The 21,995-nt window shown below is 55.9% G+C and overlaps 6 protein-coding genes and 1 non-coding gene across 7 annotated transcripts; 6 read left to right on the forward strand and 1 right to left on the reverse strand.

Moving 5' to 3' along the window:
- Nucleotides 1-2,543: 2,543 nt before the first annotated feature.
- On the forward strand, nucleotides 2,544-3,646 carry THITE_2128468 (uncharacterized protein; the record flags this gene model as incomplete). Its single annotated transcript, XM_003652685.1, has 4 exons — nucleotides 2,544-2,630; nucleotides 2,687-2,830; nucleotides 2,898-3,334; nucleotides 3,553-3,646. The coding sequence occupies 4 exons, from the start codon at nucleotides 2,544-2,546 to the stop codon at nucleotides 3,644-3,646; spliced, it is 762 nt and encodes a 253-aa protein (XP_003652733.1).
- Nucleotides 3,647-3,848: 202 nt separating this feature from the next.
- Nucleotides 3,849-4,777, forward strand: THITE_2128469 (uncharacterized protein; the record flags this gene model as incomplete). Its single annotated transcript, XM_003652686.1, has 2 exons — nucleotides 3,849-4,571; nucleotides 4,715-4,777. 2 exons carry the CDS (start codon nucleotides 3,849-3,851, stop codon nucleotides 4,775-4,777), a joined length of 786 nt encoding a protein of 261 aa, XP_003652734.1.
- Nucleotides 4,778-5,883: 1,106 nt separating this feature from the next.
- On the forward strand, nucleotides 5,884-7,492 carry THITE_33846 (uncharacterized protein; the record flags this gene model as incomplete). Its single annotated transcript, XM_003652687.1, has 2 exons — nucleotides 5,884-6,644; nucleotides 6,739-7,492. 2 exons carry the CDS (start codon nucleotides 5,884-5,886, stop codon nucleotides 7,490-7,492), a joined length of 1,515 nt encoding a protein of 504 aa, XP_003652735.1.
- Nucleotides 7,493-8,306: 814 nt separating this feature from the next.
- On the forward strand, nucleotides 8,307-8,417 carry THITE_t51. The gene has a single exon. It is a non-coding gene; the product is annotated as a tRNA-Leu (tRNA).
- Nucleotides 8,418-9,572: 1,155 nt separating this feature from the next.
- THITE_2114481 (uncharacterized protein) lies at nucleotides 9,573-12,704 on the forward strand. The gene is made up of 4 exons (XM_003652688.1): nucleotides 9,573-10,279; nucleotides 10,352-10,921; nucleotides 10,972-11,255; nucleotides 11,316-12,704. Exons 1-4 carry the CDS (start codon nucleotides 9,723-9,725, stop codon nucleotides 12,611-12,613), a joined length of 2,709 nt encoding a protein of 902 aa, XP_003652736.1. The 5' UTR covers nucleotides 9,573-9,722; the 3' UTR covers nucleotides 12,614-12,704.
- A 3,630-nt stretch (nucleotides 12,705-16,334) lies between these two features.
- THITE_2114483 (uncharacterized protein) lies at nucleotides 16,335-18,044 on the reverse strand. Its single transcript, XM_003652689.1, has one exon. It carries the CDS (start codon nucleotides 17,822-17,824, stop codon nucleotides 16,400-16,402), a length of 1,425 nt encoding a protein of 474 aa, XP_003652737.1. The 5' UTR covers nucleotides 17,825-18,044; the 3' UTR covers nucleotides 16,335-16,399.
- An 865-nt stretch (nucleotides 18,045-18,909) lies between these two features.
- On the forward strand, nucleotides 18,910-20,991 carry THITE_2170283 (glycosyltransferase family 32 protein). The gene has a single exon (XM_003652690.1). It carries the CDS (start codon nucleotides 19,081-19,083, stop codon nucleotides 20,530-20,532), a length of 1,452 nt encoding a protein of 483 aa, XP_003652738.1. The 5' UTR covers nucleotides 18,910-19,080; the 3' UTR covers nucleotides 20,533-20,991.
- The last annotated feature ends 1,004 nt before the right edge of the window (nucleotides 20,992-21,995 follow it).

The raw sequence follows: 21,995 nt of genomic DNA on the forward strand, positions 1-21,995 counted from the left end.
CTTAGGGCGTAGAAAGAGGGAGATATTAAGCTCTATATACTTAACTACTATAGCTTTAAAAGCTAATTGCTAGTCGGTAGTAAGCCGTTTATTTAACGTAATACTATAGATATAGCAATAAGCCTCGTCTATAGCGTAGAATATATCGACCAACTTTTTTAACAAATATATAATACTATAGCGAGTATTGTCTAAAAGGGCGAATTCCTCGTTGTCCTCCTAACCGCTAAAGGACTTGTAATTAGATAGAACCTAACTCTCCTTAGCCTTATAGAGGAGGTAAGCAATATATAAACTGATTATTAGATTAGTTAAATCGCTAGACATTATACTAATAGCCTAATAGAGTTAATAGGCGAACTACTACTAAGTATTAGTCCTAAGCTACTTACTAATATATAAATATCCTTTTTCTTAATATATTGATTATAGCGATTTAAAGAAGACTTAGTAATAATATACTTAGGAATAATAGATATTAATAAGTTAAATAAAAGATTTTTATATATTATATATAGATATTTAAAGTATAGCGACTTCTTATAGGTAGGAAGTATAAAGAACTCTTTAAGATCTATAATAAATCAATAGAGAGAAGGTAGTAAGTATAAAATAAAGAGAAACAACGATATATAGATAGTAATGAATATAAGAACGTAAAGCGAGTAAATAAAGAAGAAGAGGGCATTACAATTAATAAGATAATAATATATAAAGAAAAGAAAATATAAAGTACAAAGTATAGCTATAACAATATAAATTTAAAAGTAAAGAGTAGATAGTCTATATATAATAGTAAAATATAAATTATTATAAAAAGGGTAAAGTATACTATATACGTTGCCCTAGTAACTAGTCTAACTCTATAGGGACACTCTACCGAATCCTAGGCGAAGCTTATAGTTAGGTAGACAATCTATTACCCTTTATACTACTAGTTAGCAAGTCTATATAGGTAGATAGACCTTTTCTAGAGATTAAGTAATATAGTATACTATCGACTATAAAGTCTAAACCTAAAGATAGGTTCTATAGAAGGGAGGATAAACTGTTATAGTATATATATAAACCGCTATTAAGTAGAAGCTAGCACAGTTCTAAGACGGAGTAAGTATCTAAAACCTAGAAGCTTATATCTATAATATACGATATAACGTATATACTTAGAGCCTAGGAACCGTAGCTAAAAGGGTAGGTAGTCGTCTACCGAGGTAGAGGAAGATTTCGGATCCTCTAAGGATCAGCCTCTGATTATAATAGGAGACGTATTTAGACAGTGTCGCCTTGGAAACTGCAATTACTCGCCTTGGTCATTGCTATAGTACTGTTGTACTTCTCTGCCTTGAGGCATCTCACCAGTAGCACTCGAAGACTCCTGTTATAATCACTAGGATAGCGATAGCATTAGGGTTACTAAATGTAGTAAATAGGCTAGAGCCACGGCTCGACCTAGGGGGGTATATCAGAACCTGGGCCTCAATACCAGGGGCTCGGCACCCACGGGCCGTACTGCCGTAATTAGGATCCACCAGAGCCACAGATCTGGATACCCAGAGTAGCCCTCCTCCATATACACTTTGATCAATACAACGAACAACACCATCATTGATCACCATCTCTATATATCAGGCACTTCGTGATAGCTTCATTGTCTCCTTCCTACGCAGTAGCTCTGTCAAGAGAGATCCGAGTACACTCCTTGTGGGGTCACACTCCACTGAGCCAGTCAACGGGACTCACCAGAGAGCGGGTTGCTGGGCTTCCATAGTTTCTGCAGCGGTTGCTCTCAGCTCTGCCTGTGCAGGCACGCTTGAACCGGTTTGGTTCGAGCTGCAGTTGCGCGCCCAGCCCTACGGCGAGGACCCGGGTCTGGAGGGAAATCGACGGCGGCAATTGATTGGGCCGGGTTTCAATCACAGGCCAAGCGGGACACAATGGCCCAGAAGCCCTAGCGGCGTGCGGCTGGCGGCGGCCCGATCCCGTAACGGGCGTGTAGTGTCCGCTCCTCCGTCCGAGTGCTTGCACTAGCATCCCGCTTCTGTCCCGCACTGATCATAGTCCACGATGGCAACGACACCATTGATGATGCCCAGCCTCACGGAAATGGCCGCGTGATCCAAGCAGTCAAGAGCGACAAGAGGGGGAAGCTCGGAGGCTGGCTGAGGACTGCTCGCCTCTGTGCGTCGCCAGCTTGAGCATGTCTTGATTGGAAGAGTCGGCCTCGGCGACGGCAGCCTACCGCGACAACCGCCAGTTTATTGAATGCGATGTCTCACGACTGCGCGAAGGATCGCCTCCACCGCCGGAGCTTGGCGGCCTAGCGGGCTCTCGGCGGCTGAGCTTCACAGAAAACGAAACTTGGCGTTCCTCCGAGATTCGGGGCCCAGATGGAGAGGACCGGTCCAAAGTTGAGAGGACTTCAAGTTATAAAACAGCTCCCAGTCCCCAGTTCAGTCACCCGGGTCAACCAAGCTTCTCGCAAGCCAACGGTACAAAGCACACACGTTTACATATTACGCTATCACACCGCACACTCCGTCGACATGGCTCAGGTCTACACGCTCAACGTCCTCATCGACAACGCCGTCCTCGCTCTCCACTCCAAGGACTCGCTCTGCATTGCCAAGAAGGTTTGAAACTTCCCCCCCAAACTTGGCCCCGTGATTCCTCGGCCTGACTGTTTTAGGTCAACGGCGTCTACGATGTCGTCTTCCAGGGCGCTGCCCCGGTGCCTTCGGGCGACCAGAAGCTGCTTCTGGCCAACAACCAGTTTCAGTGGACTGAGGAGTACCGCGTCTTTCTGACCCAGTCGTTCGGTAACGGAGTCATGGTTCGTCCTCGTCCGACATCCTCGCTCACCCTTTGCTCTGTCCTTTCCTAACTCGATCACACACAAGATCTCCCACAGCACCACCCCAGTCGAGATCTCTTTCGGCCAGGTCGCCATCTGGAAGGACGGCGCCCTGCAGCCGGCTGTCACCGCCGACACGAGCACGTGGGACCTGGTTGACGGCTCCAGCCCGGACACGACCTTCGCGGTCGAGTCGGCGCCCATCTCGCTGCATGCGGCTGTCGAGCAGTCGACGGGCGGCGGCCAGTACAGCACCATCTATGTCGACCCGGATATCCACATGGGCGACACCCGCATTGAGCTGACGCCCAAGAACGAGTACCTGGTCTTCTGGAAGAAGATCACCACCACCGAGGCCATGTTGGCAATCTCGACGTCGGTCGGCCACCAGTGGAAGTTTGCCCCGGGCAAGACCATAAAGACCATCCGCTTTGGCTATGCCACGCCTGAGCAGCCCAGCAGCGCCCTGGAGATTCCCACTTGGTATGAGATGTGAGCATAGCCAGGTATCGGGGCGACCATGAGCATCCGACCGGCAACTGCAGAGGTTGTGGTGGATATCGGGAACATCCGAGGGAGGGAGGGATGAGTAGGCAGGATAGCTTGAATTCATCGGCATTTACCAGCCAGTAATGAGCAACAGAGCTCTGTGGCGCATCCCAAAAGAGGTAGTAGTTACGTGCATGGCTTACCTAGTGTAGGGCTGATGAGGCCACCTGGACCCTGGGGCCTCAGCACCTGCGAGGCGGCCCCCCTAAACACAGCAGCGCGCAGGCGGCCGCTCGGCACAGCTGAACGAATAGCGATGGCACGACGGGTCACGTCCGGAATGCGGACAACCTCCACTACTCCGTATTTAAACTCTTAGCCACATAAGCCACCACCCGCTCCGTTGGCCCCCTCCTCCTCCTTACTCACCCCCTTCTAGTCAATCCACCAACCCACCGAGCTCCCCGCCACCCAGCATTCCCATAAAAGCCAAAGGAAATCAAAAAAAATGCCCTGCACCCCTCGCATCCTCCTGACAATCGACACCCCCCTCCTGTCAACCCCCTCCGCAGACACGCTCGTACTCAGCCGCAAAGTCAACGACGCCTTCACCTGCGCGCTGGCCGTCGCCTCGCTGCGCCCGCGCAACGGCGACGACGACCCCGACCACGGCGGCGGCGGCAGCGCTGCTGCTGCCGGCCCGCTGTTCGCGCACAACGTCTTCGCGTGGGATGACGATGATAACGACGCCGGCGGCGGCGGCGCGTTCCGCGTCGCTGTCTCGTACTCCCCCGCCGCGGCTGGTGGTGGTGGTGGGGGAGGCGCGATCAGCGCGTCGTTTACGGATGCGGTGGAGGTCGCGCACGGCGAGACGGTGCGGTTCAGCGGGAATCGGCTGGTCAAGGTTCCTACTGCGGCTGCTCCTGGCGCGGGGGTTGGGGGAGGAGGAGGAGGAGGAGGAGGTAATGGTGGCGGTGATGGGGTGGAGGGGAGTGCTGTGGTTGTGGCGAATCGTGATGCGTTTCGGGGGGCGTTGGGCGAAGGGGGTAACAGGTTGGGGAGGTTGTCGCCGCCGTCGTCGTCGGCATGCGTGTTCTCGGTGGTCGATGTGCCCTCGTCGTGCAGGGTCGAGGTCCTGCAGACCGTGGGCGGAAGGGGCTCGTTCTGTCGCGTGTTTCAGAGCGAGCTGGCAGGTTTGAGCGGGACGGTGGAAATTAATATCTCTAATACTGTGAGTTTGACTAAATCTGCTGTTCTAGTTTCTTTCTACCTCTACTTCCTTTTGCGGGTATTTCTGAGACTGACGCATACACCCGCAACTCAAGTTCATCCTCTTCTGGACAGAACGACAGGTTCCACTGGGGGGAAGGATAGTGGTTAGCGAACACCAAGGATGCGTATTCTCCGTTGGCCAGCACGACGGGGTCGTACTCGTGAGGTACGGGTATTTGACACCAGACAACCCAAGGGTTGGTGAATCACCGGCATGGTATCAACAGCCGGCCACTTCAGCGATAGCCGATGAGCTGACAGCCGGTTTAATGAGACTTGCCATGTAGTACACCCTACGATGGCGAATTTGTAGGGAGGCCCAGGCAATGAAAGGCCAACGTTTATTAAATTACCCAAATTCACCTGTTGTGCTCTTCAGGGGAGATCAATGATTTGAGAATACCGAGGTAGCTAGCAAGTACCTCGACATCACAAGAAGCGCCTGGATCATTTAATATTAAACTCCACTCAAGACAGAATAATAAGAAGACCACGGCCTCGGCTAGACCCTTGGCCCAACGAAAGAGATAGCTGACTACTCGAAAAATGACCAGTATGCTCGATTTCTAATGAGGCCATTCAGCGTGAAGATGGAGACAATCAAGGATGCAGAACTTGGCCAAGCTACGGCTCTAGTGTAATTAACGAGGAATTCGCTGACATCAGTTGACAACAGCAATTTACTATGACCTTGTGGTGGTACGGGCGCCGACTGTACCTCCTGAACGAGCGGGTGTTACTACTCGGCCATCGGGGCCTCTTGTACACGAAGGCAATAAACTCACCACCAACAAAATCTTATCCGCGCGATTAGGTGGTGCCTACTCGAGATGATTCGGTGAATTCGCCTCGCGACCAACACCCGTCCCATTCACTGAGAATTGCGCGCCAACAAGAGGCCTACACAGTATGCTCACGGAGCCATGCAATGCCCATGAGAACCACGGGCATCCAATCAGGTGTGTTCGCTCCTCGACGTGTTGGTGGGCCTGGGCGGCCGGGGCCTTGGACCCAATCCCTTGGGTTCGTGGCCAGTCTTCCCCTCTTTCCTCCAACGAGTCTCAGTTGTACATTCAGTGTTCAACTTTGCCATTTGGCATCCTGAGACCTGCAGCCTTCCTTTTCTTTGACAATTCTCATCTCGCGATCTGAGGACGAGCAACACTGTCCCCAAGCGAACCTGTCAATAAGCCGACATCCCCAGAATGGCGCCGTCTTACGAGTTGTACGATGATGAAGCTTGGGAGCGTGGCGATGCCATGTTTGAAGCCATGAAGGAGAAGTTGTACGATGAGGATTTCTACTATGAGATCGCGAGGTTTGTCACCAAACACCGCCTAGGTGGCAGCCCGATGACGTTCTTTCCGCCGAAGAAAGGAGGCTTCAACTTCTACTACCGCATTCAGTATTCCGACGGCAAGTCCGTCATTATACGCTTTCCCCTGCCAGGCTATCACCGGATTGCCGAGGAAAAGATCCATGCCGAGGTGGCCGCCATTCGCTACATCGCCGAACACACAACTATCCCAGTCCCCTTCATCCTCCACTACGGCATGACAGAGGAGAGCCCAGGAAAGATTGGCCCTTTCATCATCATGGAGTACATCGAGAACTCGGGCGACCTCATCGACGTGATGGCGGCGCCAGGGCTTGAGCGGGTGGTGCTCGACCCAGATATTGACGAGGACAAGCTCGAGTTCGTCTACAGCCAAATGGCCGACATTCTCCTCCAGCTGTCGCAGTGCGACTTCTCCCGCATTGGATGTCTCGGCAAGGTGGACCCCAACTGGGAGTATGGCGATGACGACGACGGCGGATTCGACGTCACCTGCCGCCCGTTATCCTTCAACATCGCCCAGCTCGGCGAAGTCGGGGGCATCCCTCATTTTGCTCTGCCTCCCACTTCCAAAACGTACTCCACCGCGTCCGAGTATTTCTCTGCGCTGGCCGACATGCACTTGCAGCAACTATCCTTCCAGCGCAATCAGGCGGTGACGTCGGCAGACGACTGCCGCAAAAAGTACATTGCGAGGTGAGCCGGAGAGCCAGAGCAGGCAGAAAGCGCTCTCACCATGTCCCTCCTCCTCCTTGTCCTTCCTTCACTTAGTTAACTCTGCTTGACAAAGGCAACTCTTCCGCACCCTCGCCTCCTCGCAGCGCCTCGCCTCTCCCAAAACCAATCACGGGCCCTTCAAGCTGTGGTGCGACGACCTGCGCCCCGCCAACGTGCTCGTCGACGCCAACCACCGCATCGTCGGCGTCATCGACTGGGAATTCACCTACGCCGCCCCGGCCGAGTTCACCTACGCGCCGCCGTGGTGGCTGCTCTTGACCATGCCCGAGGAGTGGCCCGAGGGGCTCGACGACTGGGTGGAGCACTACGAGCCCCGTCTCGAGACGTTCTTGCGGGCGCTGCGCGCCAAGGAGCGCGAGTTTGTGGAGCAGGGCCTGCTTAAGGAGGGTTATCTGGACAAGCCGCTGTCGGCGCGGATGCGGCAGAGCTGGGAGACGGGAGACTTTTGGCTGGCGTACGCGGCAAGGAAGACGTGGGCTTTCGATGGGATCTTCTGGAGGAGCATTGACGAGCGATTCTTCGGGAAGAGTGAGGCTGGGTTCATGGAGAGGTTGAAGTTGCTGCCGCCTGAGCAAGCGGCTGGGGTGGAGGCTTTGGTGGAGAGGAAGATGCGAGAAAAGGAGGAGTGTACGCTTGTGGATTGGTACGAGGAAGGCCCCGAGTCGGCCCTGTTGCCGCCGGATATTCTTGGACCAGAGCCGGAAAGGGGCGCGGACACGAGGGGAAAGCCGGCAGCAACAGCGGCCGATGCCCTCGGAGACGCGGTTCAAGGTCTGACATTGGAAGACGAGGCGAGGTCCCCGTGACGGCAGCCAAGCTACGGGCAGTCGTTCCGAAATACCCACCTACTCCTTTTGCCTTCTCTTCCTCCGTGTTTAAGTACTATGGTCAGTAAGAGTCGATTGAGCAACCTGAGAAGAGCGCATTGAAGGCTCCGGAGTTCCGGAGCACATAGAAAGCCACTCCAACCGCGCTGGGCCCAGGGAATTCGAAGCGCCGCAAAAAAAAAAAAAAAAAAAAAAAAAAAAAAAAAAAAAAAAAAAAAAAAAAAAAAGTTGCGCTGCGATGGCAAAACAGTGTGCCACGCTGCCGCCGGAAATTTGTGCTTGCCGTCGTGGAGGGCAGATGGGCGTGCTGAAACGGCTGGCAGCCACACTCGAACGACTGGTCCGGGCCGCCACGTGCCGTCGTTTGTCTGAGAACCGAGTTGGTGGTGATAGCACTGACGGCCCCCAGGGCCGCGCGTGGTGCACATCAGGTTTGATCGGCGGGAGAGGGCTGGATTCTTGTCTTTTGCCGAATACTTGTACACTATTGAACTGTTGAACATTGCGTGGATCTGGAGCCTGCTGTCGGTAACGAATCAGGTTGTCGGCCACGTTTTTGGATGAAACAATTTCAGATGATCGATTGCGTCTGTGCGCGGCTGCAAGTGCCGTCCGTGTGGCAGATATTCTAGAAGCTCGACTTGATAAGCCACAATTTTGAACAGCCAGACGTGGCAAATCGACGATAGATCGAGCACCCTTCCCAAGTGTGTCTGTAAATATGGATCTTCTCGGCCGGAGATGCACATGCCTGATGTTGGCGTATCTGCTTGGCGTCTTTCAAGCTTCCAGCGGCAAGGTGGCCGAGCGGTCCAAGGCGCCAGGTTCAGGCCAACCTGAATTCCATCTCAACAGATATCCTGGTCTCAGAAATGGGGCGTGAGTTCGAATCTCACCCTTGTCAATGAACTTTTGCATTTGTCTGGCTTCCAGAAGCTTGTGGGTTGCAACTCCCAGCTGCAGCATGCAGGAGTGGATTCCCGGCTTGGCGTGCAGTCCCTCAGACACGGTGGCTCCGTGTTTCGCGGCTGGTTGGCACGAGAGACACGCAAAGTTGGTGAGCACTTCGCATCTCTTATCTCGGGCAGACGGGATGGCCGGGAGGAGGAATGCATCCGAGACACACGGGCCCGAGGACAATGTCATTGAGGTCCGTTGAGCGCAGCGGATGCCACTCAAATCCCTGGCCTTTGCATTTCGCCGGGTAGCATTAACTATCGTTAGCCCAGATGGAAAAAGAGACTCGTCAAGAAAACAACGGCAACACTTGATGATGCTTGATACATCTGCTGCATCATTAGCTACTGCTCAGACTTCTGGCTGATTGCAGCCCCGTGTTTAAGTGTCAGGTCCAGTACTTACCTTCGCTCGGAGCAGTGTGCATACACGTGGACACAGAAACTCCTCCCCTCAGGTTAACTACCCCCGGTCCCAAGCGATGGTGGGTCTCTCTGCGATCCGATCTGCACACTGAGGGAAACTTGTCTGAAACGTCAGATGTCTATCAGATGTAAGTCCGAAAAAGAGGCACGGATCGCACCGCAGTGTCAATCTGAGATGGTTGATGTGACACTGTGCTTCTTGGGAGGAGCAGCGAGCTGCACCGGGAAGTCGGCTAGGCTCAGGAACGCCTTCCTGAACCAATGGTAGCACCACGGTTGACGCTTGTTTTAATTGGCCGATGCGCCACAGCTGCGCTTTCTCGATTGGGACGATCGAAATTAAAACATGTCGCGAGCGCTCAGGGGTGGGAGCCGCAAGGCTCTGGCAACGTCTGACTGAAGAACGCTGACAGGCGCCCAGCAACGGTCGGCCGCGGTGAGTTGAGGCCAATTTCTCGGTCTTCTCCTTTGTCATGCGAGGGGACCCCTTCGTTCATTACAGCACCCCGTAGACACACACAACACATACACGCTCGTTACAGTCGCTCATTATTACCTATAACTATTTTTTTTTGTTCTTATCGCCGTCGCATGAACAAATCAGAAGACCGCGACAGGGTTCCACGTCGCAGCAGAGCCGAACCCGTCACTCTCCGCGGTCGTGGTCGCGGTCGCCGGTGCCTCAACCAGGGCGGCGAGGGTCGACACGCCTCGGGGCCCGCGGCTTTGGTGGAGCGCGTCCTGGATTTGTCACCTTGTTACTGTTGCTGCTGCTGGTGTGGCGACTGCTCCTCGCCCGCGAGTCCTTTGCAGGGCCGTGAGAGAGGATGGAACCTGGTGCCAGGGGCAGGTCCCCTGTGTCCCGGCGCGTCGCACAGAAGCTCGGCGGCGACACCATCGTCTGCATCCCCTACCGTCCGCGGAAGGATGCAGCCTACGTGCGGGAGACTGCAGCTGCCGACCGCGAGTCGGTAACAAGCGCCCGGCGTCAGCGCTCCGAGGCTGACCTCAAACATCCGGCTGCCGCCGACGCCCTGTCCCTCTCCGGCACCACTCCACCGAGCAGTCCGAGGATGGCCGGCTTCCCGGCCCGCTCCAAGTCCATGACCCCGGAGTCGACCAAGGCCGGCCGCCCTCAGCTGGTCCTCGTTGACTCGCAAGGCAAGGTGGCGCTCAAGGACCGCGATGACGCGTCCTACCGAAAGCACCACCGCGGCATCGGGTCCATCGACTCACTCCTGTCCTCCACCACCTGTGTCAACACGCAGTCCGAGTGCAGCCGCCCGGAGTCGAGCTTATCCCGCGACATCCACATCGAAGCCGAGGATGCTGACGGCGGCGCTCCCCTTGCCCTTCGCCTCGCGCCTAGGAAGCAGGCAAGCAGGTGCGTCTTCCCACCGCCCGAGCAGTGTCTCTTGGGGAGTCGAATTGAGGTACTCACACTTGACATCGTTAGGACGCAGCTTGCGCCGCCAAGCACTGTTTGGTCGCCTCCCACCGTAGCTACCGGGGAGAGTGAGGACCAACAGAGTGATGAGGAGGAGGCCAGGCTGGTCAATGAGATCTCATCTTGGGTCCTGAGGAATACGTTAGGCAAGGACGTGGATGATTGTCCCGCTCCGTTGCTGGTTTGGGACTGCACGAACCGCTACCTTCAGGAACTCCGGAGCGTAGCCCTTGAAGGGAATCTCGGATATATTCAAACGACTTCTGGTCACGGCACTCCATCATCCCGCTACGGTGGCACACCTGCTTCCGCCAACAATGATCAGCAGTCCTCGGGCCAGCAGGGCAAGGGAAAGAGGAAGGCAGATGGGGAAGGTGACGATGGCAGCGGACTGGGAGGCCGCGACAACCAGGGGAACGATGACCGGGACGTGTCACCCGCCTCGCAAGCTTACAGCACCAAAGGAAGTGTCGTCACCAATTTCAGCTGTCCCTACCGCAAACGCAACCCCCTACGATTCAATGTGCGAGATCACTACGTCTGCGCAACACACTCGTTTGCCGACATGTCACAACTCAAGTACGCCCCAAAGGAAACTCGCTTTGCACGTCGCCGCTAACTGGATGCAGAAAGCACATCCGTGCTCACCACCCCCCTGTGCAGAGGAACGCAGGTCCATTCCTCTGTCCCCGATGCTGTCAGGGTTTTTCATCGAAAAATGAGCTCGACTCGCATCTGCGTCAGTTGGACGTATGCCACATCTCGTACGACAGCGGCGGCTCCGATCCCGAAGACGGCATTACCCAAAAGATTATTTCGTCCTTGGAGGCAAGGAGCCTCAAAGCCAAAATCGACAACTGGGTCTCTCTGTGGAAGCTCCTTTTCCCAGCCGACCAGGTCATTCCCGATCCAGGTACGAACTCCTCCCCGAGCCGATTTCCCCATGGCTCGAAACATCGCTGACCCGGAGCAGTGTTCGTCCCAGTCATGGAGATCTTTGATTTCGTTGCCGAGTCCAAGAAGTTCCTGGGCACCTTGAAGGACCTACTCGAACTTCAATACAGGCACGTTCTGGAAGGAGCAAATCAAGTCATGAATGTCGACCTCAAGATCCACCAGGGCCTTGAACGGAGCGCCAAGTCCATCTACACCTGGATCGAGACCGTGGTGCAGGATTGGGAGCAGAGAATATCCGGGACCGTCTCGCTTTTTACGAGTTCGGCCATCAGCCAGTCCGCCACGAGCGACAGTTGGGCTTCTACTCCTCAGCTTCCTCCATCCCCTGCGCCAACACCCACGGTCGTGCCCGGGAATGTCACTGCCGCGAGCAGCTTGCCTGGATCAGAGAGCCCCGGCGCAACTGCTCCCGCAGGCCTCAGGGGCACGTCAGTCCGCAGACGGCCCAATCCTCCGCCGAAGCGGATCAAAAGACCCGAGATCCTTCCCAAAGCACCACGGCCGACCCAAATACCAATGCCCACACAGCGAGCGCGGACTCCTCAGCCGCAGGCAAAGGTTACGAGCGCATCTTTCAGGCCGCCGGCACCCCCCGTGCTCGCAAGCCAGTCAGTTGCCCTACAGACAGCCACCACGCAAGCCATCGAGCCGGGACCACCTTACCAGCCAAGTTGGGACCATCCCTCCGTCACGGTGGACAGCGCCTACAGTGTTCCATACACCAGCCCACCCGACGTCTTTCCGCACCCGGCTATGACACCGACGCATTACGCACCCATGCATCCCGACCAGCTCGAAGTCCAATCGTCGTATCTCGCGCCTGAGCGGCCAGCCGAGCCCGTTAGAAGTGAAGCCCTGCAGCGCGACGTCGATCCTCGACCGCAGTCAACAGCAACCATCCACGCCAACCGACTGACCATGTCGACGACCCCCCGGTCCTCGCTCGCCAGCCTGAGCTGGATCCGCGATGAGAACAGGGATTCGAGCCAGACGCTGGTGGAAGCGCATCCGCCCGGTAGATGCGGCAACATGTACTGTCCAAGCTGCAGCAAGACGCTCCCCGATGATATGGTGGCGCAGCCGTCGCCCGTGGGCATACACCCCGTCACCGGCGCCCCGCATCACCATCCGGCGTTCCACACGGCCGGAACCGGGCCTGGCGGGCCGTTTCAGACCTCGCCCAGCCCCGGGGAGGTGCACGGGTTCGCGGACCAAGTTGAATGGTCGTTCCCCGCCTCGGGAGGAATACATGGCGCGGGGGGTAATGATAATCTGTTCGGAGGAGGGCACCACGGTCCGCAGGAGGGTTACTAATCGCATGAGATAGCAGAGGAGGCCGTTTTTGGATATCTTGTCATTGTACACTAACAGATACTTAGCCAGGCTTTCTTACTAATGTAATGCAGAAGCAACCGTTCTGGGGCTGACGGGGGCTGTTGGGGTACAAGCAAAGGACGAATCGAGCCCGTGGTGACACAGCACACTGCATGGGGTTATGACTGATGTCTCAATGTTTCTGTTGTACTACTATGGTACGATGTTTAGATACTTCCACTATTTCTTTCACTGTACCCAGGAGGGAGATGTAATTTGCGGTGGTTATGAGAGCAATAATAAAGGGAGAGGGAGCTTAATAAAGGGAGCTTATGACGGCGATACCTGGACGCTTTCTCGAACGCGTATGCCCATGTCTCTATCCGAAGCCGGTAGGTTTGAGGCGTCCCGCGGAGCTGTCCCTTCTGGCACTTTGTCCCCAATCACTTCCTCTTCTTCTTCAAAGTGGCATGTTATAGAACAGCCACCGGGCAAGCAACCCTATCTCTCTTTGCTGACGGTATTCGAGTACAACTACATGGGAAGCGTCGAGGAAGCAAAGCGATCCGGAGGACAGCACACCGATCAGAACGCACCAGCCTAGCAAGAAGTAGAACGAGAGATGCGTTTTAATGGCGGAGCAATATATGTGGCCGTCAACATCCAGCGCGAGTCCCTTCCAGGTTGTTCTTCGCCCCTCTATGTTATTTAACACACCTCTTCTCAGTTGTCCAAAGCGAGCTTCTAGCCGGACCCAAACAAGCGGTGGTAGTCGCTGGGCTCGCAGGTGCTCTGCTAGTCGAGTTTATGAGACTGCCTGCCTACCACTATAAGCGAGCGAGTATTGAATTGCAGTGTTGTCATTGTGCAAAGCAACGACGCCCCCAAGGGAAGCGGAGGTTGTGCGGCCTAGGTAATGTCATTACATCTCGGTCTTTCTTATATGACGGTTCATAGCGGACCTACAGGTGAAAGGAGACTATACCGCGTTCAGAATACCTGGTGAAGGGACTCAAACATACCCTCTCAGTGAAGATCACCTCATGAGCTTGCCACCTGCTGGGTACGGCTGACTTGTTGGTTTACTCTATATCAGAGCAGCGTTGCTATCAAGATTTGAAGAAGCTCTCCATCGGTGCCAGAGGTCATTGTTTCCCCTTCCGATGCGGGACGTTCATGAATTTGCGAATCGCTGACAGTTCACAGACCATGCAGAGACAGGTGGTTGTCCCCCCGGTTCCTCGTGGGGAGCAACGGTCTTGCATCATGGTCTAGTTTTGATCACCACCCAAGTCCAGAATGAAGCGAAAGATCCCGGATGAGAGAAGCTGGTATTTATCTATCAGCCCCGTCTCGACTTTGGCCTTGGTACATGTACCTGTGCATTGGCTGGCTTGAAATGCAGACACACTGTTGCGCAAGCCAAGCGGCGGCATAACTGCGGAAGTCAAGCGGATTGAGGTGGATTTCTTCGCCTCGGCAAAGTTGGGGGTCAGCATTCCTGGAAGGAAGCTCGGAAGCAAGGAAGGGGCGAAGCGAAGCTCATCAAGTCACGTTGACAGCCTTGGCAATGCATGGCCCACTGCATGCTGCAAACCGCCCAGCGCTGCAACCCAAAAACCTGCACTGCGCCATGGCTGGGCAGAACACTTGCATCCCCGTGTTCCCTGGATACGAACTCGAACTCGTCCGCATCGCAAACATCGTGCATCAACGCCATCTGGAGCTTTGTCGGCGCTCTTTCAACTTGCACTTCTTCCGGTGTCGTCTCATGTTCTCACTGCCAGGCAATTTCCCCGTGCTTACGACAAGCTCTAGATGCGACCGCCAGATGAGCAAGGAACCCCGGGACGGATGGATTCGCACGACGATCTCGGATGCACTCCGTAATCGTCCGGAGTAGTGTACGGAGTATTCCAGGAACATGCATCGCATGCACCGTGCGAGCTGCACTAGGCGGCAAGTGGCGTAGCCATGCTTTTTCCAGGTTCCTGTCGTAATCCGTACACTACCTTACACTAGTTATGTCGTGTAGTTAAATAGTTACTAGTGAAGAGAACCGCCTCGGGATTTCACATGCCACATCAGTTCCGCGTTGATCTTCGGCCCGGGTAAGACAAGACACAGACACACCCAAGACAGATCCGGGTTGAGCGTGAACGCGGGAAGTTGGGATGCCGGGAACAGACAGCCCCGTTCACACGCATCTTTCCGTCTTCTGCAGTTACAGCGCCGATCGCAAAGTAATGCTGCTTTTGGCAGGGCCGGCCGGAGCCCAGGGAAATGACCAGTTCAGTGATCATCGCCTGCACTTCGGAATCCCACCCTTCCTTCTTCCTGCTGGCGTTGACCACAGTATCCATCCCACCGCCGTTTGTTCTGCCATCTCTTCTTCTTGAATACCAAACGAACACCTTCTTGGTGCTTCTGAGTTTCGCACGTGTAGTGTTGAAGTGTACACAGTACACGACAATAGCGTACTGTATATACACGACTTGTATCCCCCGCAACGACAGCCTTGGCTCCTTCCCACCCCATATCCCACACCTTATCCCACACCTTGGGGCCAACTAGCGTCGGTTCTTGTCGGCGCAGCCTGCCGGTTCCGACCTAGCGCCCTCCACGCCCCCGGCCGCGGTGGTGGGCGGGGGGTGGGACAAGCACCAAATGCCAAAGCACTGGGGCCAGCCGCAAGCCTCGGCAACCACAAGCGGGTAGACGTTAAAGAGGTCCCGCCAAGACTAATTTCGGCCAATTGTCGGCAATGTTTTTACAGCGTCAGTACCCCGCCAAGACCGCCAAGCGGTTTGCACTATCGCCAAGGGTTAGTTCGCCGGGGGTACGGGGGGCGGCGCCAGCCCCCCGCTAGTTAGGGTAAGGGTTATAGTTAGGGTGAGGGTCAAGGTTAGGGTACGGGTTAACTTCGTTTTCTTTTTTTTCGATTTGGTTGAGGTTTCGCGAAGCTGTTGCTACGAGTCTTTGCAATTCTCGTTGTTGATGTTGCTCGAAGTCGTCGCGGCCCCGCTTACCCTATGGCGATTGTAAATACTTGTAAGCGGCAGTCTCCGAAATTAGTCTTGGCGGGACCTCTTTAACGACGACCCACAAGCGCCTGCATGCGGGGATGGCTGACTTCTTCGTCCACACGTCCATCCATCAGTTAACGACCTTTGCAACCAGCATGCATCGTTGTGCAAAGGGACATGGCATGGGCTGGATGTTTTCGCCAGCGCTAAGGCGGAGTCTGGGAGGAAATGAGCGATCGGCCCGTGTCGAGGATATCGAATTCGGGGTTCCGAGTTCGTGGCATCCGCAGCGTGATGCAGTGCTGTGGCTTTTCACGTTATTCCCGGGCGTTTGTCTTTGTGCAGTGGCGAACTCAGCGTTCAGGGGCCCCCATCCGAGTTCAGCCCTGGCTGAAACAGTCAATGCAGCACGACTGCCGACATCAATGCGGCGTTTTCCACGGTTCCACAGCAGCTCAGAGCCGTGATACCCCGATCAGCTGTTGCTGGCCACGAACAACTGTCATGGCGGTGTGGTGTATGCCTTCACGGCAATATACCTCCTTGATATCCGGGAAGCCTGCCACCCTGTCTCAGTGTCCTTCCGATCCCTCTATGACGATTACCGATGCCAACCCGGGCGACTCCTGAGCAATCCGAAGCAACGCACGCCAAAAGGCTACGCGATTAGTTACAGTAACGGCGTCCTGAAACAAAAAAGAAGTGCAGAAGACGAAGCACGGAGGACTCCAGGTCATTACCGCGCATATCCCTCCGCCTCTCATTCCACCCTCATCAATGGAGCGAGCTCAACAGGCCTGGGCTCCGGTGCTGCGCCCCCCTGAATCTGCTTGTACAACCAAGCCGAGAATTTGACCGCCGGCTCGTCCACCATCCGGGTCACGAACTCGGCCGTCCAGAGCGTTAGCGGCAGTAGGATAATGTTCGGCAGCAGAAAGGCGATCTCGAGGCCCAACGGCCCGGTCTTGGGGAGCGGGAAAAGGTTGGCCCAGTGCGCGACCTTTTCGTGCCCGTCGTTGGCCTCGCGAACGAATCCCACGGCGTAGTAGACGCGGTCGCCGAGCGTGTACAGGATCGGACCGTGAACGAGGTAAAGCGCAAACGCGATGCGGCCGAGAAACTGGCAGAAGCGGGACTCAAAAAACCGCTTGAGCCAGCCGATGCGCGGCGCGCAGGCCACCATAATGTTGCCGCCGAAGAAGAGGTAGAACCACTTGTAGTCGAAGACGGCCTGCGGCTTGAGGTACGACAGCCACTGCCAGCCTGGGCTCTCCTGCAGCCGCTCGAACTTGGTGGTCTCTGCCGGGACCCCGCCGAGGTACATGCCGATGAAGAAGAGGTGGTAGTAGATGACGGTCTTGTAAGGCTCAAGCCGCCGGAGGAAGCGCGGAAAGTAGCCGTCGCTCTTCGCCAGCAAGTCCAAGTCGCACTGCAGCATCCCGGCAACGAAATATGCGCAGTAATACCCGTCAACCACGTAGAGGAAGTAGAAGACCAGCGCGAGCAGGCAGAGGAGCCGAGCCTTGGTTGTCGCCCGTGATAACGCAATGCAAGCTGTGAAGATGATGAGGGACCCTCGCATTTCCAGCGGAATCGACCACAAATGGGCGTTGTAGTCGACCCATGGCCATCCCTCCTTGAAGAGGAAGCTGAAGTTCTTGAACTGGACATACCAGTTCCAGAGCTCCTCGCCGATCGTCTGCTTGGGCTCGCATGCCGCGTTCCAAATTCCAAAAAGATGCCACGACGTGACGTAGACCAAAGTCGTTATTATGAGGGGAATGTATAGTCGAAACCATCTGCGGAAGAAGGCGGATGCGAGGTTGTCAAAGAGCTTGAGATGCTCGCCGGCGTGGATGAGTGAGAGAGGCTTGACTGAGAGAACGTAGCCTGAGATGACGAAGAAAACTGCCACGGCGATGTGGCCGCCTATGAAGAAGTTTCGGATGCCGTGGAAAGTCGCCAGGTGATATTCCCCATCCCATCCCCATGCGTTCTCAAGGATGACCCTCTGCCTCGAGCTGTGTGCCCATAGTTGGTGATGGTGGATGTACACCAAGAATGCCGCAAATCCTCTCAGTCCGTCGAGGTACGCTGTCGGTCTTGGCGGTTTGGCGCCCTCAAGGCTGCCGGTGCTCTTCGGCCAGAGCAGTTGCCGCAGCCCGCGAAGCGTGGCCGATTTCATGGCTAGCAAGGGGACTCGGTCGGGGATCTCGCTTCATCCAGCGATGACCTGGGGCCTTTTGGGCTTTCCGGCGCTGTTCAAAGCCCCCTCCTGTCGTGCGTGCGCCTCAAAGAAATGCTGACGACCAGCAAACGCGGAGCTGGGGTGCTGAAAACTGGGGTGCGTGATTGGCGACTGCACTGCCAGGTAAGTACAGTGGTGGAGAACGAATGAAGTGGCTCCGACTGCAAAGGGCGATGAAACGGTCCTGTCAAGGCCGTTCAAACGCGCGCCGAGCCTCCACAGGAGTCGAGCTGGCGTTGGAGAGGACTGCGGCTGAGCCCAACCCCTCCGACGTCGACAGATGCGCGCATGCCCTCGACACCGCCCTGTGGCGACACCTGAGTTAGTTATTTGGATGTCTCTCAGGCCGCCATGTGGAAGGGTGACGTTATGACGAAATGCAGTGCTGCGCTAATCCGTACACTAACGTTAGACCCCAAGTCGCCGTCAACGGTGCATTACACAAGTTAGTGTACATACCACAGTACACAAAATTCCCCCCTCGATCAAGGGCCGGAAACGGGGAAAAGGGATGGGGAAATGGCTGCGACGCTGTAGCGTATCCGGAGGTACCCTTGGTGTGCACGGTGTGTTGGGACAAAGTGGTTCGGGGACTGGCCCTGTCCCTTTCCGGCAGGCTGCGCGCGTGGGGAACGCCCCCTTTTCACTGGGTGCAGGTTCCGGTCCTCTCACTGGTCGATCCGCCTCTCCTCGAACGCCAGGATCTGGCCTGCACTGTTGGCCGGAGACGGCAGCTGTTAAATTTCCGCCTTGGTCTCGTATCCGCCATTGCCACACCTAGGCATGCCACCAGGCCTGCCAAGGAGCCGGCTGCCCCTGCTGGGGAAGAATTTTCCCAGCGGTGTGATTGGGCAAACCCCTGGGGATCCTGGCAGTGGGGAGTCGCGCTGAGTGACCAAATTGCGCGACCCCACTGACGAATTGCCAGTGGGCGGATGAGCAGAGGCCCAAGATAAGGAACCACTCGGCCGCGGATTAGGGGCGCATCGGGGACGGTTGATGATGCTTCTCGCACTCTCCTCCGCCACCCTTTTTCCATCCCACTGCATGCATAATTTTTGCTTCTCCTCCGTTCTTTTCTTGCCTGTTGCCCGCAGCCCTTTTCTTTCCTCGATTGATGTCACTCGCTTCCTTCCCCAGGGCAGCAGCACTCATTCCGGCTGAGTAGACGTTCCGTGCCTTGTTCGCCCGGCATGATCGCCAAGCTCGGCGCGCCACTGGGTCCTCCATCCCTGGCGGCCACGACAGCCCAGTTCAGGAACCGTCTCCCGACACAGTTCCGCCGAGCGCTCCCGGTCTACATCGCTGCCGTTTGCCTTCTCCTTTTCATCTTTAACCACGGTCTCTTCCCCTCGAGCGTACGGCCGCCCCACCGTCCAGCCTCGTCGGAGCAGCAGGTACCCGGCGTCCGGAGCGAGTTTCCGAAGAAGATATGGCAGACATGGAAGGTCAACCCACTCAAGTTTGAGGAGCGGGATCTCAACACGGCGCGGACGTGGCTCATGAAGAACCCCGATTACCGGTATGAGGTTTTGACGGACGACAATGACTTGCGCTACGTCGAATGGCATTTCGGTCCCGATGGCTTCAACCGGCCCGACATCGTCAACTTCTACCGGGACGTGAAGGCTGCCATTGTCAAGGCCGATCTCCTGCGGTATCTGATCATGTATGCCGAAGGCGGCCTGTACGCCGATATCGACGTCGAGGCCTTGAAGCCGCTGTCGAAGTTCATTCCGGAAAGGTACAACGAGAAGGACATCGACATGGTGATCGGCGTGGAGATCGACGAGCCCGATTGGAAGGACCACCCCATTCTCGGCCCGAAGTCGCGATCATTCTGCCAATGGACCTTCATGTGCAAGCCGCGGCTCCCTGTAATGATGAGGCTTATCGAGAAGATCATGTCGTGGCTCAACGGTGTCGCGAAGGAGCAAGGGGTTTCGCTTGGCGAGGTCAACCTGGATTTCGACCAGATCATCAGCGGCACGGGACCGTCGGCGTTCACCGAGGCCATCCTGGCGGAAATGGAGCTGCGGAAGGAGGATCCTAACATGAAGATCGACTGGGATTTGTTCCACGACATGCAGGAGTCGAAGGTGGTGGGCCGGGTGCTCGTCCTGACCGTCGAGGCTTTCGCTGCTGGTCAGGGACACTCTGACTCGGGCAACCACCAAGCCAGAGCCGCCCTGGTTAGGCATCACTACCACGCGTCGAACTGGCCGAGCCGGCACCCGCGCTTCAGCCACCCGGCGTATGGCGAGGTTGAGAAGTGCAACTGGAACGACGAATGCGTCAAGAAGTGGGACAAGGACGTTGAGGAATTCTCCAAGCTGTCCGACGAAGAGAAGAACAGGATCATCGAAGAGAAGAGGAAGGAACGTGAGGAGGCTGAGGCGAAGCAAAAAGCGGAGGAAGAGAAGAGGAAGAAGGAGCAGGAAGAAGCCGAGAGAAAAAAGAAGGAGGAGGAGGAAGCTAACCGGAAGAAGAAGGAGGCAGAGGAAGAGAGTCGAAAGAAGCAGGAATCCGAGGAGGCTTCCAAACAAAAGATCAAGGAGCTGGCCGACAACGGCAAGCAGGAAGGCGCGGAGAAGAAGCCGGAGAAGAAGCCGGAGAAGAAAACTGGGTGGTTGCACTTCCCATGATGGTCTTTTGTCTTCAGCATCTTCGGGAGCTGGCGGGGGGTTTGCATTTGGAGCTGTCTTGGGGTCCGGGGTCCGGGGTCCGGGGGTCCGGGGGTTTTGCTAATGAGAGACGTCATTGCTCCGGCGGGCCCGGCGACATGCCGCCCGACGGCCGTGCAAAGCCATGGCGGTGACGCGGATCGAGCCCGACGCTCCTCCGTCTCCAAAGAGGTGCGGGGGCGAAGGGTGGTCAACGGCCGCCGCGCACACGGAACTGACCAACGTCAGGGTGAGATGCATACTTCCCTTTTGTATGTCTATATATCCGGCATTGCTTTGACCAAGCCCGGGCACTGGCTTCACTTCTGTCGGCGTTGCGGGACGGAGCCGGGGGGAACTCGCGTTGAACCGTGGCTGTTCCCACGCTCGAGTGGACATGGCATTAGATAAGTCTAATTAATAAAATACCCATTTTTGAAGGCCGGTTTCCACCACCAGCGCGCTGCCGGTCGAGTCGACGATGCGGGACGGGGTGTGAACCCCTTGACGAGCCGGAGACCGGAGGTTTGCCGCCAGTTGGGCAACCAGGAAGTTGTGCCGGGCGAGGAAAAGGAGATTTGAGCACACTCTGTCCTTCCGCTGCGCCGGTCTTGCAGATGGCGGGAGTGAGATGGGATTGCTTTGTCTGGAGTATCGCTGGAAGCCAGGAGAACTGAGGGGTTTGTGAGTGAGGGGGGGCAGGCAACACAAAGTGCGAGTTGGAGGAGGCGGACAACACCGAGAAGCAGCAGCGGCAACGATTCCAGCACACCGAGTTTCCGTTGCGCCTTCCCTGGCGGGGACCGGAAGTTGAATCGGGCCCCGCCGAAACGGCAGCCGGACTGCGCGGTGACAACATCGTACGTTGCAGGACGTTCCTGCCGCTTCAGTGCTGCCGTTATGGTGTCACTTGCCTGGGACAAATCGCAATGCATGTTCCCTACCGCGAAGCTGTCCTTCCTTCTTGTCTCGGACAGTCCTGTGCTCCAAATTTTGAGCATTCACTGCATTTCTCTGTTAGGTAAGCCAGTGGTGGTTCGCACGCTTGCTTTATCTCGAGACTGAGGGCCGCCGCCGATCATGTCAACCACAGCCAGCCGCGAAGAACCCCGCAGATGTTCAATTCTCTCCTTCGATATCTCATTCTCCCTGGCCACCAACACATGCTCGTTCTCAAAACCAAGGTATGCACCATGCAGGTGGGCTTGAAGGCGAAGCATGAGCACAAGCTCGAAGCTGCCCCCTGCGCAATTCCAGCTAGTTTGAGGTCGGTCTGAGGAACGCGGTTCAAGGACCTCAGGCAACCTGGCTAATTCTGCAGAAGCCAGCATGGCATCGCATGGGCCAACGGCCCGTGATCGCTTCTGGTCTCGATGTCGTCCCCACGGCTTGCCGGCGCCCATTTTCTGGGGCCGAGCACCATCCCATCCATCGGATGCGGGTGC

Source organism: Thermothielavioides terrestris, chromosome 2, assembly GCF_000226115.1.
Source record: "Thermothielavioides terrestris NRRL 8126 chromosome 2, complete sequence".
Classification (NCBI taxonomy): domain Eukaryota; kingdom Fungi; phylum Ascomycota; class Sordariomycetes; order Sordariales; family Chaetomiaceae; genus Thermothielavioides; species Thermothielavioides terrestris.